At 36.4% G+C, this 23468-nt stretch overlaps 1 protein-coding gene across 2 annotated transcripts in view; it reads left to right on the top strand.

The window, feature by feature from the left end:
• Window positions 1–23468, top strand: part of LOC116729561 (metabotropic glutamate receptor 4-like) — a 189970-nt gene that overhangs the window by 112622 nt on the left and 53880 nt on the right. For both annotated transcript variants that reach the window (XM_032578302.1, XM_032578229.1), the window contains exon 3: window positions 17521–17737. In XM_032578302.1, the coding sequence (XP_032434193.1) occupies window positions 17521–17737 (217 nt within the window). The remainder of the gene's footprint in view (window positions 1–17520; window positions 17738–23468) is intronic.

Below are 23468 nucleotides of genomic sequence, written 5' to 3' on the forward strand. Positions count from 1 at the left end.
TAACCCTGATAGCCAAGTACCCTGGTTTCTGTACTTGGTCCTATAGTAATCTATCAAGTATTTATTTTTGTGGGCGTGCTGTGGTGGCGTAGGGGATAGCGTGACCCACGTTTGGAGGCCTTGAGTCCTCGACGAGGCAGTTCAATTCCGGACCTGGTGATATTTGCCGCATGTCTTCTCTTCTTCCCTCTGTCAGCCTACTTTCATATAAGGTGCACTAGAGCCCACAAAAGACCCCTTGGAGGGGGAAAAAAAAAGTACACTGCCTGGCCAAAAAAAAAGTCGCCACCAAAAAATGGACACACTCTCTAATATTTTGTTGGACCGCCTTTAGCTTTGATTACAGCCCACATTCGCTGTGGCATTGTTTCAATAAGCTTCTGCAGTGTCACAAGATTTATTTCCATCCAGTGTTGCATTAATCTTTCACCAAGATCTTGTATTGATGATGGGAGAGTCTGACCACTGCGCAAAGCCTTCTCCAGCACATCCCAAAGATTCTCAATGGGGTTAAGGTCTGGACTCTGTGGTGGCCAATCCATGTGTGAAAAAGATGTCTCATGCTCCCTGAACCACTCTTTCACAATGTGAGCCCGATGAATCCTGGCATTGTCATCTTGGAATATGCCCGTTCCATTTGGGAAGACAAAATCCGTTGATGGAATAACCTGGTCATTCAGTATATTCAGGTAGTCAGCTGACCTCATTCTTTGGGCACACAATGTTGCTGAACCTAGACCTGACCAACTGCAGCAACCCCAGATCATAGCACTGCCCCCACAGGCTTGTACAGTAGGCACTAGGCATGATGGGTGCATCACTTCACCTGCCTCTCTTCTTACCCTGATGCGCCCATCACTCTGGAACAGGGTAAATCTGGACTCATCAGACCACATGACCCTCTTCCATTCCTCCAGAGTCCAATCTTTATACTCCCTAGCAAACTGAAGCCTTTTTTTCTGGTTAGCCTTACTGATTAGAGGTTTTCATACGGCTACACAGCTGTTCAATCCCAACCCCTTGAGTTCCCTTCGCATTGTGCGTGTGGAAATGCTTTTGCGTTCACAATTAAACATACTCCTGAGTTCTGCTGTTGTTTTTCTTCGATTTGATTTGACCAAACGTTTAAGTAATCGCCGATCACGATCATTCAGGATTTTTTTCCGACCACATCTCTTCCTGGAAGACGATGGTTCCCCACCATCCTTCCAGTTTTTAATGATGCGTTGGACAGTTCTTAACCCAATTCTAGTAGTTTCTGCAATCTCCTTAGATGTTTTCTCTGCTTGATGCATGCCAATGATTTGACCCTTCTTAAACAGACTAACGTCTTTTCCACGACCACAGGATGTGTCTTTTGCCATGGTTGTTTAAGAAATGAGGAGTTACTCATTGCATCAGCTGAGGTTAAATAACTTGTTGCCAGCTGAAAGATAGTCGCCTATGCAGTACTTATCCAATAGGAGGCTTGTACCTATTTGCTTAGTTAAATCCAGGTGGCGACTTTTTTTTTGGCCAGGCAGTGTATTTATTTTTGTGCTATACAGTTGATTCAAAAGTGGTTAAGGTCTTTTCATTGCTGGTTTAATTCCAAATAAAACAAGCAGTTGTCAATAGAAGACTCAGGACTACTTCAAAACTAGTTTTTCTATTCTTATCTGGGGCTTCAAACAATTGCTCAATATGACCTAGAAATTGACAGGTGGTTAAAAGAGTACTTTATAACTTGTGTTCAGTACGTCTTTAATCTTCTACCGAGCCTCCTAGGGGATATGTAGGATTTTATTTTCTTTTATCTTCTATCTTCTATTAGTTATGAATAAAAACATGCCAGAAATTATACATTGTTTGTTTTGTTTCTGTTTTTTTTTTTTTAAATCTTGTATATCCTGCTGTTTGCAGAATATACAAGATTGTTTTTACACAAGCTTTGGCAAGACTTTAGTAAGAAAGCAAAATATTTCTTTCTGCATGTTTGGGAAGTAAACTGTAAAACATTCTTCGTGCTGTGGATGAGTTACCTAAACAACAAATCATTACAAAAATCAAAACAGATTGCTTTGGAGAGGGATTTCATCAAATTGCAATTTCCCAGAGCATCTGTATAAGTAATGTTTACTGAGGCTCAATTACCATTTCAAGGGATATTACAAGCTGAATTATAGCTGTGTGGAATGAATAGTGATGGGAAATGTTCAGAGTTTCATGCAAAGGTCTCTTCCATTAAGAACTGGCATGCCATAAAAGGCCAGCTGGATTATAGGTGTCAATTTCCGACTGAAGATTTCCTGTTTGCTGATGGAATGGTGTCAAAAGCAGAGGTAATCCAAATACAATGATTCCTGAGTCTTGATCAAAACACTCATGACTTAATTACTCGGATTTTCAACCATCACACCTACTGTGTTTCCTGTTCCCCATATTCAGTGGCGGTGATTATGAAGCCTGGGTCATAAACCCTTGAAATTATCTCTACCTCTACTCAAATTAATTAGTCAACAAAATGAACCAATGTGAGTCTGCAAGGAATGATTCTTTTGTTCCATATTTAGGATTCCCACTCAGGCACCTAAAATAAGCCCTGATTTAACTTTATCATCTGCTTTTTTTTCTTAACTCTATCACAAATGGATTGTCTCTGATGTTTCTGTAACTTTTCTGCTTCTATAAGCTGGTGCATGACAATAAAAGAGGTATTTGGTTAAATACCTCTTTGTGAAAGAGCAGGGAACTGTTGAAAGCTGCAGAGGCTCTGTATTGGATTGAACATTCCATCTGGTTTGTATATCAATAAGGTAGGTTCGTGACTTTGAAGTGATTGATTTGGTTTGAGGAAAAGGTCATGTTTAATGACTTGTGCTTCATGCCAACCTTGATCTGTTCCAATATTAGGCAAGTAAATATCTGACAGCGCCCAATGTAATGAAACCGAATGAAGAATTAATTAGGGAGCTTTTTATTCTTTTAATGCAGCTCACGGTAGACACTCTGTTTCCTCTTATTTCCTGGAATTTTTTGTCTTTGCAAGCATTTTTTTTTTTCCCAATGATTTTATCAGAAAATATTATGAAGTGAAGCTAAAGATAAACCAGAAATGTTGATGTTCACAAATGAAAAAAACAACACCAATTTCACACCAGTATTTTGTTCTTGTTCTAACATGACTCAAATATCCAGGGAGTCTGTTTTTCGGGAAGCTGAAGCAACTGCAACATAATGAATACATGAGATCAAGAACAAACTGGGTCAACATGTTCATCTGCACTTTGAGTAATACAAAGTGATATTAACTGCATAGTTCACTCAAAAGATGCAAGAATATTAGTTTGCCAGTAAAAATGTTTACTACACTTCTTATTTTCTTTAAATTGGCAAAATGAAGAAATTTTTAAAATAAAGTGTATGGCCCAAGAATGATTATTGTGTAAATACATAATGAGATGCAACAATAGCACTATATGGATCCTTATCCCTGGTGTGTCTGGGAGGACCTAAATGTGTTGCATCTGCATCTTGATTTAAGATTTTCAGTATGTTCAGTATGAAATTGAACAAGATCCAAAATAAGATTTTTTTTATTTTGTTTTGCCAACTACAACTGTAGTTCTGCCAACTCTCATTTGACTCTTTTCTCTGAGCTTTTAACATTAGATTTTAATTTATTTCATTATGTCGTTAAAACAAAGTATAGTTAAGTCAGACATTTTGCAGCCAGTCAATTATTTACATTAGTATAACATCAGCACATACTTTTCTTCATTAATTTTCTGAAGAAGTCAGAAAAATACTAGCACATTTTTATTTTTAGCTAGACATCTCTGTAAAAACGAGCCCAATCCCAATTGAGATGTAATTTCTCACCTCTGAAACAACGTGTGATCATCAGTGTTCTTGTTTGTTGTGATATTATGCTGTAAAACATTATTTAATCAAAGATTTATCTTCTGGGGAAAAAAAACAAGTTATCATATCACATGAGGCATCAAAAAAAAAATTATTTAAAATTAATTATAATCTGCAGTGGAACATTCCAGTCTTATTTGAGAATACTGCATAGATTTAGGACAAACAAAATAGAAGAAGTACAGGGGAAATTAGAATACAGCTGGAATGCTTCATAAAGAAAATTGTGAGCGGTCATAGAACTGGCTTTATCCCATCCAAAGACATCCCCTATACAGTATTGCTATATAAAGCCAACTGATTATAGTGATTGCTGTGCATCTTGTGGTATCTTTTTATTTTTTACTTTAGTGAGCTTTTTAAAAACCTCTTGTGAAATAATGCAGTGGAAATGGTTACATCATTGCAGAGCCGAGTTTCTTTTATTGCACATTTGTCATGAAAAGAAAAAAAATTACCATTGGATGGTGGTAGCGAGACAATTACTTCAGTTCTTAGCCTGTTTTCTAGTCCTGCTTGGTCATGCAGAAATCAGTTGCAGTCACACACACTGTATATATGGCAAACAATCACAAAGTATCCCCACAAAACTGTCTTGCTCTTGAGGGTGGTAATTAGTTTGGCCCTCTGACACTAGTACGGCTCTTGAAAACTCTATCAAACCTTTTAGTAGTTATCTATATGGCTCCTGCCAGACTTAAAATTAGAGTCATATGGAATGTAATTAGAAAGAGGTCGTTTAATTACACTGTCCCAACAAATGCTATAAGAGCCTTGCCAGACTGATGACTTTCTCATTTGTGTTTTATGTGTTTTAGTTCCAGACATAAATGAAATTACATATTTGAGTGCTCAGAGTGATATCAAATTTTAAATCTGACAGCGCTGCAAAATAGAGCACAGGCATCCGATGTTAGTGGCAAAGCACCGCTATGTATTACCTCTCACAGAAATTCTACTGAAAGCTTTCCCTCTGCAATGTTCATTGTCTTGCTGCTTCATTACTATTCCTCAATGTAAGTGTACTGTACAGAGATAGAAATTTGACAGAGTGAGTTAGATGACCAGATGTTTCTCGGTGCAGATAAAGTAGTCTCAAGATAAATGTGATGCAGTCCGTGGCTGCGATAAGCTCAGTGTGCTGCTTGTGTGGCCATTCACTCCCTACTCCTGTCTCAGCATTTATCAGTGGGTTCTATAACAGGCTGACCCCCTGACCTGCATGTGCTTACATCATGCTTTTCATTCTAGGCACAGTGCCACGGTGGCGGTGAAAGGTGTTTAATGAACTGTCTTGTAAGGAGAGGGTTGCGGTTGCCCATCAGCTCTCATCTCTTCCTCCCTCCTCCCTATTTCTGCAACTCTTTTTATTTACAGCTGCTTTTTGCTGAGCTGGTGCTTTTACTAAGAAATATGATACCCTGGAGGTGTGAATAGTTCATCTGTAAACGTTATTTGCTTGGGATTTGCATGTTACGGGGTGAAGTGAAGATCACAGAAATATTTTGTAGTAGGAGAGGAGTGATTCCTGGTGTTCTCTTTGAGATATACATCAACAAATAAAAAGCAGTGCACAAAATCACATTATTGGCTTTAAAACCACACAAAAAATTTTATAGTGTTGAAAGTGGTATAATTAGAATTTTTTCGAATTCATTCTTTTTCATTTAATTGCATTTATTGGTCTGTGACACCAGCCACAGGTCGATGGTTCTTTGTTAGAAGCTGCTGGGAATGTGTTAGATCACTTTCACTGTTGATTTATTCTGTATTGACCAGTCTGGACATAAATAGAAATTATGGAATAAATAGAATAGTTTTCAAGTATATTGTCTGAATGTATGGATATTTCCAGCACTGTTTGCAACAATTAACGATTTTTAGACCTTTACAAAGACTTGTTCTTTGTATTAGCAGTATCGGCTCTTACTCTGCATTTAAACTATTGTGCAGAGGCCACCTGTAAAACTTATAGTGGGTCACGTCAAAATGGAACGTCATATAGATCTTGCAAAAGTATTCATAATTCATACTTTTTTTGAAGAACTCCCGTAGTGGATGAGCTGAAAATGCAACCCACTTGCTAGATTCAGGAGTGGACAAGTTTTCCTGAAAAAGGGGCTTGTCGACTTGGATGGGAAAAGAACATTATGTCAAAAATATTGAGCAACATGTCAAGGTACAAACAGGAAGTTAAAGCTTGGGTACAATGATCCAAAGAATTGAATCAATTTAACTTTAGGTTGGATTAATGACAACAAAGTCAATATTCTGGACTGGTAATCACACAGTAATCTCACTCTCGTAGAAATCATGCGGGCAGAACGCAAAAGTTGTGCTAGGAGTCAATTTTCAGTTTTATTTGGAGGAAAAGGGACAAAATTCCTGCAAACAATTGTGTAGGGCACCTAAAACATTTAACCTTAATAATTCAGCTAAAAGGTAATGCTGCTGAAATCTGAGAAAATTTATGTAGATATCTGAAATTAGGAAAGTAATTAAAAAAAACTAGAATATACTGTCACTTATTTTTCTGGAATTTAGTCTGATTTAATGTCAGATTTTTTCCCCCACATCTGGTTTCAAGTTATATCCTGCACATGCCATTGTTCATCCTCACATTATATTTCTCAATTTTTAAACTGCAAACATAGATTACAAATATATACAGTTAGCCTAAATGTTTCTTAGAAGAAGATTCCTATGTACCACAAATAATTCGACTTACCCACTGTTTTTCTTAAACAAATTCCCAAATTACACAAGGTTTGAGGTTACTGGAGTGTAAAGCAAACACAATTAATTTGATGCTTACAGGAGCAGGAAGTTGCCTGGAGTGAGTGTTCTCATATTTATGGAACAAACTAGGAATTAACACTGTCTTGTTTGTTCCCTTTGAGACACTTATAATATTTTTACTAATCTCAGATAAAATTAGATGTATCTTTGTGCTTTGTTTTTGTCAGTCCAATTTGATTCCTTTGGGTAGGGAAACAATGTCCTGTCCTGTTTTGGTTCCTTTGTGTTTTTCTGTGGAGAGTACCATCTTCCTGTTTATTCTTGTATTAAGACCTTTTATTGTATTTAGAAAGTACTGTGTGTATAAGGTTTTGCAATATCTCTTTAGTCAGGTGTTGATAATATTACCCTCTGTATGGTTGTGAATGTTGGTTAAATTAATTTCATTCAATATAATTAGACAGAGCTTTGGTCAAACTTCTGTAATGAACAACAGCACTGTTCTTTCTGCAATCATTCATTAGTCACAAATGTCATTCAGCTCAAAATTGAAAGCATTATCAAACCTCATTTGGAATAATTTCCATGGTGAGTACAGGTTATTTAATTTGTAATGAGATAATTAATCACAGTTGCCAATGGTAAAATTAATTATTGCTTGTAAAAAAAATATTGTTGGATCAGGACAGAGTGGCTTTCACAACAGGAGAGCCAACAAGGAGAGTTGGAGACTGTCAAACATTTAATCCATGTGTAAGACAATTTGTATTTTGGTTTGCAAAAAGTGAAAAATGAGCTAGTGACAACAGGAGGAAAATGAAATACAACATCTCATCTTAAAGGTGAATTGAAAACAATGTTTTTGTATTAGCAGTAGTGTCTGTCTGTTAAACTAGTATACTTATAGATTGAAAATACCTTTGGAAACTGTAACAATGCAAGGATTGCTTCTGACTTCTGAGCTTCCTGGTTTTGCATGTGCAAACGTTCATGATCATGAATACACGCACAAGTAATTAGCAACAAATGAGAAAAGCAGGAGCAACTTGCAAACCCCATTTAAGAACATTAAAGATAATAGAATCCAAAGGCACTGGTTGCTAAATTGTAAAACAACCAAATCAAACATTGTGCATTTTTAGAAATAAAGAAATAAAGCTAGATTAACACTGATTCACACAAACAGTTAGACTCCAATGCGTTCTTCACCATAATGTTCTAGTGTAAATCTCAAGACAGCCAATGAGTTCTAGACCTAAACCTGCCTTGGAAATTAAAGACATTATGGGTCAGATGCATATCCTGCATAGTGTCTTGACTACAGCTAGATATTTGGAAAAAGGGGGGGGGGGGGGGGGAAATACACAGATACTCCATTTTTTTGTAACTTTATAAAGCCCTGCATACCTAAAATTTTGATTTGTTTAGATTTCAATTCTTCCTAAAATTGTTTGAACATCCATAAATTGACTTTCTGTTTCACATGTCTGGCTTATATAGTTTATTTTATTTGACTCCCACATAAGAAAATATTTTCACACTTCAAATAAACAGATTAAAACAATTTTTTTTATTTGAACACTCATCAGTGAAGTAGGAAGAAAATAAATTTTAAACATAGAAAGTCCAATGCACAAAGGAGCAAAAGATATTACAAGATTATAAATGAGAATCTGGGCAATGGGATGACCTGCAATCGTAGTTTTATTTGCAAGTAATGAATGCACAATCTGTGTAATGGTTCAGATTGTTCCAAGGCCATGATGAGGAAGGAGAAACAGATGGAAGCCTAAAGTGGTTTCTCAGGCAACTGTCATCCGATACAGGAAAACAAAATCCAATTCTTAGTGTTTCCAATGCCCCATTATTATGCACTACACCTATATATATATATATTTATAACTTGTAGGGAATTTTAACCTGAATTGGTTACTAAATATGTTGACTTGGACCAAATGTTAATATAATGGAGAAGCTTTCTTAACCTGTAATTGAAAATGTGTCAGGTTCAAACAACCTAAAACATTCAAACACCACACAAATAGGAGAAAGACAAGAGAGTTTTAGATTTACTTGTTGCAAGGAGAACGGACAGGAACGTGATTCAGTTACAATCTCCCACCATTCTGAAGCACGCTCTGCCCAACCCTTTCTTTTTATTTACTTAGAGTGGTCCCTAGTTACAGAACTTATTCTGTTTTCTTGAGCTAATTCTGTTATGCTTTGAGCTAATTACAAAGCATTGCTATTTCTTCTGTTCTGGTATCTTGAGTTAATTGCTGCTTCTTCTGTTCTTCTGTTCTCTTGAGTCACAGGCGTGTTGCACCTACGGGCTGACGTAGTGCAGAGTGCAAAGTGCAGAGTTCAGTTCCTGTTTGCGTCCTTCTGCAGGCGGTTAAGCTCAGTTCCTGTTTGTTTCCTTCTGTAGCTACAATGCAGGAACTGATGAACTCACAGAAGAATGGGAGCTGTTGTACAACAAAATAACTTCACGCAACAAACACAATAAACATAAGATAATATATACTAAATATTTCTAAGAAAATGATTGCAAGAGATAAGAAAATAGGAAACAACATTTTTCCTCTTGAAACATGTAGAGCTGCAATTAAAAGTGTGTTATATGTAATAAATCTGCCAGTTTGTCTGGCACACATTCAGATTATAGCCAAAGCTTGGTTACCATGGACTTTATACACAGTATAGTCTCAAATGTCAAGCAAAAAGCACTTAATCAAACTACCAAAATATAGTAACCCTGAAATACCTCTCCACAGAATTGTAATGAATGACTATTGTATAACATTGATGGTTAAATATGGTAGACTTTCAGCTGAAGAGGGGATGACAGTAAACACAGCTTAACTCTGATATACAAAACCCACTTTGCATGCAAAACAGCCACATTTTTCATAAGTGCTCAGTGTTACAATTGACTTTCACTGTGATCTGACACCAGGAGCATTGGCAAACTTTTTTGTATTTTTTTGAAAAATACTCTCGATGCGTCTTTCATCCCTTATGGAACAATAAATGCATTTGTTGACAGAAAAGTTTGACACTGCCTGTCTGGGGCTTTTGCGTTCCTTGAATCTATAAAGACTTCCAAGCTGTAGTAAAAGCATAAACACCAAAGGATGAGCTCTGCTGATTTAAAACTGCTGTGTAGCTGATGTGCTCTCTGCCTTTGTTTTCTTTCTGTTGATTGGAACTTGAATTTTATATTTTTAATGTCTGTCATGAATCCTCTGTAAATTAGGCAGAGAATGAAGAGGATGAGTTATGAGCAGTACAATAAACAGCTTAATAAATGTTTAAGAAATAAATCTTGTATATTTTTATAAAGTTTATATTTTGTTTGTTAATTTTCTGAAACTAACTGCATTCCAGTGATTAGCACAGTTAGGTTCTGCCAGGTTTAATCATGGTAGTTTTATAACTCTATGCCCTTCAAGTTGGACACTACATGACAAAAAAAATCGAATTTACTCAATAAATTACTCATACTTTATGTGATACATTTACCACCTTTTCACATGTTAACTTACATTTGAAGCAAGCACATTAAAGACAAGAACGTTATGGCTCTCTGCTTGTGCAGTTCTATTGATCTGTTTTACTGTTAACATTTTTACAAAGACACACAGCTGTTGAAGTGCAATACAAATTCATCTAATCGGCTGTTGAGGACAAACGGGAACACTCGCTTTGAACTGTAAACAGTGAGTCCTGAAAAATCATTAAATTAACACCTGTTGTTTCCTATTGGACTTTGCTTCCTAGCAAAAGCATCTCTATGGAGATTGTGTTGTTCTCTTTATTCTCATTAGATTGATCTCAGGAACAATGGGTCTATAGATCTAAACAGCTTTGTGACTCAGCAGATTCACTCTGCTGTTACTATCCAGGTCAAAGCAAGCTGTAGAGTAAGCAGCCTTTTTTTTTACATGGGCCCTGATAGCACTGGTATTGTTAAAACCGCTACTGGAGAGAAAGCACATAAACCTCATGGCCTGTCTGCAAAACAGGATGATCAGAGTTTACCTTGATGTTAGGCCTGTCACGATAGCAAATTTTGCTGAGCGATTAATTGTCTCAAAAATTATTGCGATAAACGATAATATTGTTTGAAGACCTTTTTACACTGATTTAATGGAAATGACATAATAATCCATGCGATTTCCTGCCAAAGATAGATACACTTTATTTTCAAAAGAACACTAAACACTGGAACTGATAAACAAAATAAACAAAACAACCAAAAACGAAAATAAAATGGTCTCCATTAACAAAAAACGCACTTGAAAAAAAAAACTAAACAACATAAAGTAAAAGTGGAAATAAATACTGCATTCAACCTAAAGACTGCAGATTATGAAGTCTGTATACTATGTTGCCCTTCAGTAATAATTAGATTTAAATAGAGAAGATGGGCACATCGACTACCTGATGCAATAGTTCACACTACATGATTTTTTGCTGCTATTTTTCCCCTTACAACAATCTTAAAACGTTGATCTTTCTAAGATTGTGTGGTGTGTTACGGTAGATCATAGTGGCCGCTCCGATCCAAATCAGGGTTTTTTCCCCGACTGGGCGCTTTAACGCAGCCTCTTGAATGTGACAGGTAGCCAATCAGAAAGCGCGATTCTCCTCAGTGCTTTCTGAGGGGAAATTACGTCGGGGAATCCCAAACAGCTGATACGGCGCAACCCGAAGTCCAGCGGACATTGGAGATGATATGTGGAAACAACATTAATGTTTATTCAACATGCAAAGAATATAGAAATGACAAGGGGAGGAGTTGGAGCGAAATTGCTACCGCAGTTGATAAACCCGGTAACTTTTCAGCTGTTCTTCGTTAACGTGACGTAAATAGGTTATAATGATTTTCATTCAGTCAGGACTTTACGCTGACACTAGCCACATGCATTGCAGGTAGATTGTAGTAAAGCGTTGATTAATGCCTGGTTTTAAAATTAGTTAACTGAACTTGTAGCCATTATTTTGTGCCCATTGTTGGACACCACACGGCAGGAACGAACCCGATCAAACCGTTATATCTAGGATTTCTGTCGGCTAATGTGTGGTCTGTCAGGTTTTGAATATGGGCCCGACAATCGGCGTGCGCTGGGCTTTACACTAAGGAAATGAGGAAGGGAGGAGTCAGTGGAGAGCACCGGAGTTGAGCCTTTTTTTCATTCAGTGTCATTAACAGAAAGAGAAAAAGGCCGGAAGAGACGATAATGCCGATAATTAAAATGATGTCGATAGTTTTAATTTATCGCACGATTAATCGATTTATCGTTTATCGCGACAGGCCTACTTGATGTCTCACCTTGGATATTGCAGAGTGTAATGAAGATGTGTGTGACTGAGCAGAAAGACTTGCTGTGTACCACTGGTCTGACATTTCTGTGTCTGTGTAAATGGAATTAACTTAAATTGCAATTTTCTAGTCAGATTGACTACCACAGATGATATGATTGGAGTGGGACATACCTGTTACGGAGTAAAGCTTCTTCTCAAACAAGACGGAGGCTCGTATTTCTTTTACTGAACCTTTCTGTTCAGTATTTATTGGAGAAAAAGAACGGCGTCGGCTGATAACTAGCAACAACTGTTCGTAACCAAGGCAATCAAAAGTCAACAAAGCAACATAGTGACAAACAGTAACAGATCCTTAAGCATTCTTCAAAATAAAAGACTTCCTCTATTCAAATAAATCATGTCTTGCACTTAAATATATTTCACTTCACCTTTGTAATTATATACAATCATGTTCAATACAATTAATAATAATCATCATATAAATTATGCTTAACATATAATTGTAAATCAGTCACTTATCATGCAAATATACCGAACAACATAAGTGTAAAAAAGTCACAACAATACCAATTATTGTACATTAACACCAAACAAAAGTTATCTTGTAATACCATAATAGCATATTGTACTAGCAATATGCTATTGTTAATATATTGAAAAATGAAAAATATATTGCTAAAATAAGAAAGTTTTTACATTATATACTGTAGCTCTATTTGTCATTTGCTCAGGTGGCAGCTCTAGGCTCCTGTATGAAATTGCTGTACATTTATAGTGATATTAAAGCAATATTATTTACAACCCTTGGATCAGCCAGTTTCTGCAAGATTTGTCCTTCAAGCTGTAATAAAGACGGAGGTTCATGGCACAGAAGGGGGCCACGGTATTTACCAGCTTCCTCACCTCACCTAAACACAACTGAGAACTTATGGACCAATCTCAAATTTGACATTTACCGTGGAGGAAGACAGGACTCATCTCTAAACAGCATTTTGGAAGCTGAGGTTTCTGTTTCAGAGAATAGTGACTGTGTGAAGACCAGGATGCGGACAGACTCTTTGGCTGGAAGGCCCATTGCAGTAGAAAAAAGAGCAGTGATTATATTGGGCATATTGGATAATTCTGGAATGCCTAAAATATGATAATTCATAATAATTCACAGATATGTGGCATCCATCCTGCCACTGGCACCACTTGCTAGGCTTTGCTTAGACAGTCACTGTTTGGAGATGACTGCCAAGGTATGAAATTAACCTATTGGAAATCACCGTTTGAAATTAAACAGCTTTCACTCAGTGGGATTGAAAATAGACATTATTGCACCAAATATTGTAAAAGTAGTTTTCTCTCTCTTTCCCTCTCTCTGTACTGTAGTTTATGTAGAACTTGTTTCATTTTCACATATTAACACCACACATTTTTTTCTGGAGACATTTACTGCAATATATCCAAAGGCTCATTGAAGCCCTGAGCTTTTTCTACAAATGGTGCAGATATATAATATTTCTTTACAGTACTAATCAGCACCATTACCACTGCACTAATGCAATGCCAATTGGACTCAGTGAATCTTTAAACAAGCACAATTATTTAAAGGATACTGTAAGAATATTTAAACTCCATCAAATATCTACGTGAAACTCACATCGCAGCAATTACACTTATTTCCCAAACCCAATTAAAATAAATAGACAGTGCTAGAATGGAGTTGTGCATTAGAAAGAAATTCTGAATAGACTTGTGTGAAGGGATTGTGGAAAAGGGCGCGGAATATTGTATATTGTGGTAGATCTACAAAGACTTATCATTTGGAAGTCCCACTACTTCAGCTCCAGTTTAAACAGATTGTAAGAGTCATTTTGAAGATGACCATATTATCACTGGTTTGCCTATAAGAATAAAGTAATTTTGTCAAGCAATTGTCAAGATTCACACTTGACATGACTGTGTTTTATCTTTGGCATTTCTTTTAAGTCTAAGAGAGAAATGATTGACAGAGATACTGTCAATCAGGGGAGCTGTGATGCCACTTTTGGTCATAGTTATTATGCTAGCCCAGGCAGTAAACATTTTGTCAATGCACGTTTATTTTGCCCCACATAAACTGCTGCAGGCAGTAGATTAAACCAGAGGAAAGAACAAAGTATATTTAGTCCAGCTCCCACATGTGTTATCAAGAATAGCGAATAGTCATGAAATGCAATTTAACAGAATTAAACATTTTCAATCATAATTTTAATCACAATCTTAATTACAATCAAGATCATTATAAAATAAAAAAATATTCTAGATTTTTGTGATTAAGAAAAAAACATGAAAACACTGAACAATTGAACAATAATTAGCTTTTGTTTATTCATAGTATACTGCTGAAGATTGTTCTTTACTATTAATGCTACTAAATACTATCTAGGTTCCACCTGGGCAGAATTATGGTCTAAAGTTTGTCTGGCTAGCTAAAGTCGGGACAATTTCTTGTCTAGTTTGACACAGTCCACTTCCCATCCATTCACTTCTAGGTTAAAACAGGTCAGTTTGACTCAAACTGTGAGCCAACAGGGATGAAAAATAGCAAATCCAATTCTGGAATTTGTTCCTGCCAAATTCTAGTAAGGAGATTAGTTACTTCCTGAAGCAAGGGTGATAAAGTATTTTAGGGAATAGGGTTTAATATTAACAGACAGATTATTGCTGGTGGAGGCAGGGCATGTCCAGTATATTCGGGGGGACAGAAGAGCCAAAATGCGAAGGAGATATTGTCCATTAATAACATAACTAGTAGTCATGAGAAATGTGTAATGACTTGCAGGATCACAGACATGTCAAGTAGTCGATATGAACTTCATCCAATTTCTGTCCTAACGCATATGGCAAAAAAAAAAAATCCTTTGGCTCTACCACATGAAAAAGTATATGGGACTCAGGCTTGTGTCTAAGGATACCTCTTGAATCTTTATGTACTTAGATATTGCTAACATGTCCAATTTAGGAAAAGTCAAAACTGTAATGATGTGTGGATGAGGATCAAAAAGAAAGTCAAATCCAAAGGAGCATAATTAAATAAAGTAGTATTATTAAATAAAGTCTCAATCAATGAAATTCAGGAAAACATTTACCAAACCTGGGATGAATGCACAGGAACCCAAGTGCCATAGAGAATGGGTAACATGGAGGACACAAAAGAGAAAGGAGGAGTAAACCCAAACAGGGGAAATGGGAAATCAAATCTAAGGACACAAAACTAAGCACATGGAATAAATAATAGCCCTAACTAAAATGACTGTAAACAGGCTGACAGAAGAACAAAAGCAAGACTGATCTAATAAAAAATAACAGAGAACATATAAGGAATCAAAACTTTGGACCCAAAACAACTCAAGATCCTGACAAAAACAAACCCGAAGCAGTGACATACTGATAACAATGTGTTCCCTGTAGGGAAGGAATCACCTTAGTACTCACCTGGAATGTCTGAGAAAGCTAAATAAATGTCAGCAATGTCTCCATATTTTCTTTTAAAAAGGTTTGAAAAAGATACACATAAAAAAATTACTTGATGCATAAAAAATTATTTTATATTCTTAAAGGAAATATTTTTAGTCGTGGAATTAACAAACATGACAATATCACTTTGAGAAACAATTTGAAAAAGTGAAATATAGGTGTAAATGGCTAAAAGTCTCATTTTACTGTGTGATAGAGAACTGAAATAAAAGGAGACATCATTAACACCTTACAAACACCTTTCTGCAACACTTCACTTACATCCTGCTGGATTCAGCTTCATGACGTCAAGGCGCTATTAGAAAAGTTAACACTTGCATTGCTTCCAGGAGTTAATGAAACATAATGTGAAGCAAGTGAAAGTTCTCCCAACTCTCAGTCTAGATAACTCAGGGTTCAGATGCACCTCAGTATGAATGTGCAATCAGCATATCACTGGTGGTCAGCAGGATTTGGATCCTCAGTGCACAAGAACAAATACAATTTCAAGAAAAAAAACAAAAACATATGGCTAAAAGGTAACCCATTCTTCATCCATTAAAACACAGTATGTTTTTTTCTGGTCACTGTTTTTTTTTTTTAGTTGATTAGGCAAGAAAGTCTGCTTTTGATAGGCTAGTTTATGAAACCAGCAATCATGCACACATATTTTAATATGCTGTTTATGTTTTAGAATATTTTGAACTGTTTCTCCCAGAAGATCTGCTGTAAAGGGTTCCTGCAGTTAAAATCAAAATGAGGCTGGATTTAAAGGAACTGTACAGAGCAGAAGGTCACGGGCAAACATTGAACAGCTGTGCTCCCAACACAGGCTTTAGCGGTGCTTGCAGGATCAGTGCAGGGCAGCAGCTGATCACATCAAAGGCCTCTGCTGTGTGAAGTGAGGCACAGTGGAAAGGATGTTATTATTCCCACAGCAGTCAGCCCACTGCTTGTAGAGAAAACTACTGGTGAAGTAAAATCTTCGGTTGGTAAAGTTTCCTTAGATGGATTAACCAACAGATGCTGAGCAGCTAAAGTAAACAAATAAAATGAACAATAACTTAAAGCAAGCTACTCTTACTGTTAATCCATTCATCCATTTGTCTATTGTCTTCTACTTATCATAATGAAAACTTCAAGCGCATTCTGGGTCTGGAATAAGATTTATTCCAAGTGGGACATAACTGGAAGGGAGGTGTTCAGGAGACGTCCAAATCAGATGCCCAAACCACTTTAAATGAACATTTTCAATACTGAGAAGCAGTGACATCACTCACCTGCCATCCTTCCCTAGATCAACAATCGGTCAAAGCCTCCTTTCCAACAACCTGAAGGCAGAAACATGGCTGTTTTATGAATATCACTTTGTGGAAAACAAATAAAAAACTATCTATTTCTAAACTATGAAGAGATTTTAATAATATAGATCATAAATAGAGAAAGTAGCCACAAATAACAATCTAAAGCAATAAAAATGGAAGAAATTAAGTATGTTTGTGTACCTTTGTTAGATATATAACTTTGTTTATCTAAAGATAAATCTAAAGAACTGCACTTGCTTGTAGAAGGAAAAACATAAACTTTCCTCAAACCAAGCTGTATAATATACTTTTTTAATCTTCACAAAGCAAAATAAGATTTAAGTCTTTTTTCTTGTAATAATAATGTCTTGTTTTTACTGAGTGTTTTTTTTTTATTTTTATCTCAGGTATGCAGAGTTAGCAGCATTAGAGATTTTCAACACCAAATACATTTCACTTCATATTAGAGAAAACAGTGAATTTTGAGCAGATTAGTGTTGCTTGACTGGTGTGAAAAATACTCCTAAGGAAGAAGAACTAAATCTGTGATCATCAGGACTATTTAAAACGTGACAACTCCAGAGGGTGAACAACCACAGAGGAGTTGCTGAGAGATTTCAGCAGATGTTAGGTGTCATATTGTTAATATGTTTGTGTACGCAGAACCCTTTTGCTGCATATTTAATTAATTCATGGTAAGTTTGCTGTTCATATATTGTAACCGTCTCTGTCTCTTTGCTCCCGTCTTTTTGTTCTACAGATCCCTCAAGTGAGTTATGCTTCTACAGCCCCGGAACTGAGTGATAACACACGCTATGACTTCTTCTCCCGTGTGGTGCCCCCAGACACCTACCAGGCTCAGGCTATGGTTGACATCGTCAAAGCCATGCGCTGGAATTATGTCTCCACTGTAGCTTCAGAGGGAAACTATGGAGAAAGTGGTGTTGACGCATTTATTCAAAAATCTAGAGAGGATGGTAAGTCTCCAAACTTATGAGAGCCACACTGATTATTTTATTGTTTGATATGTTATTTAAATCCCATCTACATAGCTACTATATAAGTCAACTTACCTAATATTTTATATATGTAATATAAGCTGAATATTTAATACTATGATTAATGTAAGGGGCTGCACAGTGGCGCAGTTGGTAGCACTGTTGCCTGGCAGCAAGAATTCCCGGCCCGGCGTTTGCATGGAGTTTGCATGTTCTCCCTGTGCATGCGTGGGTTCTCTCCAGGTACTCCGGCTTCCTCCCACAGTCCAAAAACAGGTCTCTCTAAATTCTCCCTAGGTGTGAGTGTGAACCGCGCCTCACGCCCCGAACGTTAGCTGGAGATAGACACCAGCACCTCCCGACCCCACTAGGGGTGGATGGATGATTAATGTAAATGAGCAAAGCTCAATGCTTACTAAAACATAACAAATTGATATCTCAAGCAGTTTTATTGATCCAAAACTGCTTCACATAATACTAATTTGGTTGACTGCCATTTGTTCCATATTGCTGTTGTAACTACATAATGTTTTAACTATTTCATCGATAGCATAACAAATAAGCCACAAAAAACAATATTTTTTTATTATACTGTCCAGGTTATTTCAATAGACTTTTAGCAGTTTGTCGGAGGTTACAGTGAATGAACATTTGTCAAGGTAGGGGTGAAATGTCTCCATCGTGGGTTTAAACTGGGTCTTTCACTTAAAAATGTTAAAGACCTTGTCATAATTCAAAAGTATTTGCAATGAAACAATTAACGTTAAAAAAACTATGAAATGTTTTACCATTACCATTTTTTTCACTTAACAGGATATTTAAAAAGCCAAGGGCTAGACCAATGTTATTATGCATTGTACACTTTTGTCAAATTTTTTTACGTTTTCCTATATAACTGTCAGCAACTGTATACCTGCTGTAGACAGGTTTTAGGCACGACCCTATAATTTTAAGAACAAATTAAAATATTATATGAGAAGGTCTCCTTTGGTGATCGCAAAATATAAATTAAAAATGGTTTAAAACTTTTGCACACAGGTGAAGCTCCATTTCCTTCCCACACATTGTGGCTCTGTTCAATTAAAAACTATGCACTGCGCATTTGTAGAGTCTGCAGTAGATGGAATGAGGGACATGAACTGGATTTCCAAACCTAGGAAAAAAGCCACAGGCTGAAAGGGAAATAAAGTTTGCTTATGGCGTCAAAATGATGCAGAATAGATGATCCAGCGTTTGGAATACATTCAGTTTGGCACAGCAGGCAGCCGACCCACACTTGCTCTGACCCCAGACCCTTGCTGTAGCTGAGAGTAATTGCTAATGACAAGTCCAGTACTCGTTGTGCCACTGCAACTCCTCATGCTTGGCAGCCTGAAGCTGCTGCCCATCATCATTATCCTGGAGAAACACCAACATTACTCCTGGAGAGTCCTTTAATGCAATCAGCTCATTTACCTATTGGCCAACCCTCACAGACAAACATAACGCAGAACATCACAGGACAGATTGAAGGATACTCTTTTCCTTTAAGAAAATGTTAATGAACCATCCCCATATTTACTGATTCTACTAATTACCCCAAACATAGTTTTTACATTCAGTATCTTTCTATCCTCAAATCTTATTAACTAGGGAAAATAATTTACTGCATATCAGGCATTTCATGATATAATTCTAAATATGTTAATATAAGCTGCTTGTTGCTGATAAAAACAATGTACTTAAACTTAATATTATTTTTTCACAATCTCTCTGCAATAAATGCTTTTCTTTTTTTCCCCACACTGCTGTACTCTTACTTATTTACTTTTGCTTTGGGCTAAACTCATGTTTTCTGCAACTACTGTTTTCCTTTTGGTCAAATATCTGAAGGGCATTTTAATTAATCAACAGTGAACACAGATATGATTTTACTCCAAGCTTCCACTGTCTACCTGCTTTAGGACCTGATGACCTCAACTATTTTCCTGAAATTAAAAGTGTATATATTTTAGATTGTTTCAGACTATTTGTGTTACTCTGACAGGCCTTTTTACCTGATTGGGAAAAAATACATAGTATATTTTGCAGATATACTCCATTAGAAGATATAGTAATTGTTCTGAAAAGTATTACCACAATTTAGTTAAAGTAGAGACAAAATTTTCATTTTATTTCAGAGATTTAATTTGATAGGCCACCATGAGGGAGAAACATGAAGAGCATTTTTCAACAAGTTGTTTGCCTAGAGAGTCCTGCATTTTGCACTGTGTTTGCATGTGAAATACATGATTTCCACAATATGATGCTACCACCACCAAGTTTCACTATGGGAGGAGTGTTATCGGGGTTGAGTGCAGTGTGAGTTTCCATCATTCAGTGTTTTACATGTACGCTAAATTTCAGTTTCCAGAGCACCTTCAAATAAATTTCAGAGATACATTTTACTTGGGCTTTAATATCATGACCTAAAAAACTTATTTTGTGCTAATGCAGGCAAAAGAAGTTATCATGGGAACAGACACAGATCTGATATTGGCAATGTGGAAGTACAGTAGTATGCCTCTGGGTCCTGTTAGACTAGTGCTTCAATTTTTAGCATGTAAATCAGACAAGCTTCTCCCCAGCCGAGTGTGATGTACTAAATGTTAGGGAAACGAAGGAGGGAGTTGTCAAGATAAATATGAACTGCAAACACAAAGTGTCTCTAGTTTAGAATCTTCAAATATACAAAGATAAATATCTGTCATTGCTGATATTTAATGTGGATTCTGATAGCCATTTTTGCTCCTGCATTTTGTCAAGAATCTGAGAAAGAGAGCTTAGTCAGCTGTCGTTTGATTAAACCACATAAACAACAGTTTTTAAAAAATTGAATAAAAGACAGCATGTTTTAGACTGACAACCACACATAGAAAATCATTGTTTTGGAGAAAACAATGAAGCTTTCACATCCTCTCAGTTTAAGGAAGAACGTGTACTTATGTGTCAAATCAGCCTGTCCCCAACTCTTCTTAATTTGACAACTAGAGAAAAAAAGTAAAAAAAAGAAAGAGAAAAGTAAATTCTCTAAATTTTGCACTGGCTTTGATTGATAATGTGACAGGCACATGGGGGAAACATGCAGCTTTGTCATAATCAAAACCCCAGGTATTTGGCTGCTAAATGGGTTTTGCAGTTGTCTGCTCTCATAATGAAACAGCCAGTTCAGAAGTGGCCAAATGTTCCATCTCATTAGGCAGCCAAAGGCCATACTGAGCTGCAGTCTCGCCCACCGAATGTCACAGCCGCTGCATGCATTTCTGCTTTATGTGGGGAAAAGAGCAGGTTTTGGTCAGGCTTAAACTGCCAACTTGGGATGTTGATTTGATTAACACTGCATCTGTGTGTGTAACCACAAGATATTTACAATATCCTTTCAACCCCAGTGAACACAGAGATTTCTGACCAACTAGAGGATTGATGCCACCCTCTGACCCCTCCACAAAAAGCTGTGTCACTTTTGTTACAAATGAAAAAAATATCCATTTGCAAATCTACAATTACTGGATGAAGACTCGCAAAAAATAGTTGAAATAAAGCTGTCTTTTATTGGACAAACATCCAAAATATACATATATATATATATATATATATATATATATGTATATATATATATATATACAGTATATACCATTTATTTTGGTCAATACAAAAATGACAATCATTTACTTGTTAAACAGGATGCAGAGGCAAACTCAAAAATATTTTTTGAGTTTGGAAAAGCAGTGTATGTATTTCAAATAAAGAGCAGTGAATTGCCTTGAAACATATTTTCCTAATGCCATCTTATTAAACCTTGCCATAAAAGAAAGGTAAAATTACTTATTAGAACATGGTTTATTTTTATATTAAAAATAAACAGAAATGTAGTGCCTTACAACTATCTGTAAAAAGAACTCTTAACTAAAAGTAAATTAAAAACCATAAATTACATTTCAATGTAAATATATAAAGACAATAAATAATTGTCATAGATAATGTTAAATGGAAAAAAAAACCCCAAATATGTCAGTTTTTAGTGAAGATACAAAAAGATTCTAAACAAAACAACACAGTTGAAGCAAAATTGTTCATCCCCTGGTAGATTTAAATTGAAAGAAATATTTTCATTTTACCAACATGTTTCTTCAGCTTGAAAGAACTGTTACCATTTTGTAGTGGCTTAACCAGAGTTCTGACCACTTAAATTAATGGGTGGGTTTTTCAGATGCTTTTCTTTTGTGTGAGATTCTTATGACTCCATAAAAATAGGGTTATTTCAATGGTTCCTACACATAATTATGAAGAATGCCAGTAAGTGTCAAAAATGCAATAGGAAAACTTTTCTTCCTGAGTTTGTACTACCATGTAGCAATTTACACATGTAGCAGAGAACCCTGAAAGAGCAGAAACAGCTCCCGATTAGCGTCAAAAACTCTTAATTGGAACAAGCTACTTCACCAAATTCTGTACCTACTGCCAGCAGAGGCAATTTAGTAAAGCTGGTTTGATTTACAAACACAGGCACACTTTCAGGAATATTAGTAATCTCTTTGAAAGTAAGCTGAAAGCAGCTGGAGTTGAGCTTAGGTTATCATTTTCTTCATGATGGCATTTGAATCAGAGTGCCTGTACAGGGGATAGCACAAGGTCTCATTGACAATATAATCTGGCATCTTACATTTATATTAGTAAACTATACATTTGCTCAGACTGCCTATTGGTGGAGTGACTGTGAAGTATTTCATGAGGTAGTCAATATCATTGAGGATGTTCCAAATAACCTCCTCTGGAGTCAAAGGGAAGGAAGAGCAATTAAGACAACTAAGGGGGCTGATGTAAAATGTTTCCTTAAATAGAACTGCTTTGACAGCTGTGACTGACAAGTTTGTAACCTCTAAAAGCTGAAAATAGAAAGACCACTCTATCTTCTGATTCTTAAAATGTTTTTGACAAAAGGTCAACTGCTGTATTTGTCAAGCCGTGAGCATTTTTTCTTGCGCTACTTAAAATTAAGAATATAGAGATAATGTTGACAATATACTGTACTTTGAAACAATACAGTTGGAGCTAGATGTCTGTGTTGTATTAAAAGACATAACCTTTTCTAATTGTATGGTATGAAATGAGACTAAACATTTAGAGTTTTAGATGATCTATCATTACCAAACTTGTTTTATTAATAATAAGAGAGAAAAGGACTTAATCCAGAAGTTAATATATAGTAAGATTACGATACTTCCATATATTTATGGAAAGGAAAGCCATAGTGATGTTATGGTTTTGTAAGCTTCTGGTAGGTTAATTCACAACATTTGAGTTCAAAATGTAGGATTTTAAATAGCATGCAAAATACACTTTCTTACCCTCTTCTTCCTTGGAGTTTCTAGGAGTGCAGGACAGTTTAATTCAGTCTGTCCTGGTGCCTGGTCTTTGTATTCTGTTTGAGTCATATGGGACAATGGCGATGGTAGAGACTGGTGGTAGGAATTTGTCCCGTAATCTGAGGATTGCTGGTTTTAGCCCCTGCTTTATGTCCATGTGTCTGTCTTTACATTCTTGAGCAAGACACTTCAACCGCCTTGCCTGCTGCTGGTGGTTAAAGAGCCCGATTGTGTTAATGCATGGCAGCCTTGCTTCTGTTAGACTGTCCCAGGGCACCACTACAATGCAATAGTCTGCCATCATCAGTGTATGAAAGTGCATGAAT

Source organism: Xiphophorus hellerii, chromosome 1 (genome assembly GCF_003331165.1).
Source record: "Xiphophorus hellerii strain 12219 chromosome 1, Xiphophorus_hellerii-4.1, whole genome shotgun sequence".
Taxonomy (NCBI): Eukaryota; Metazoa; Chordata; class Actinopteri; order Cyprinodontiformes; family Poeciliidae; genus Xiphophorus; species Xiphophorus hellerii.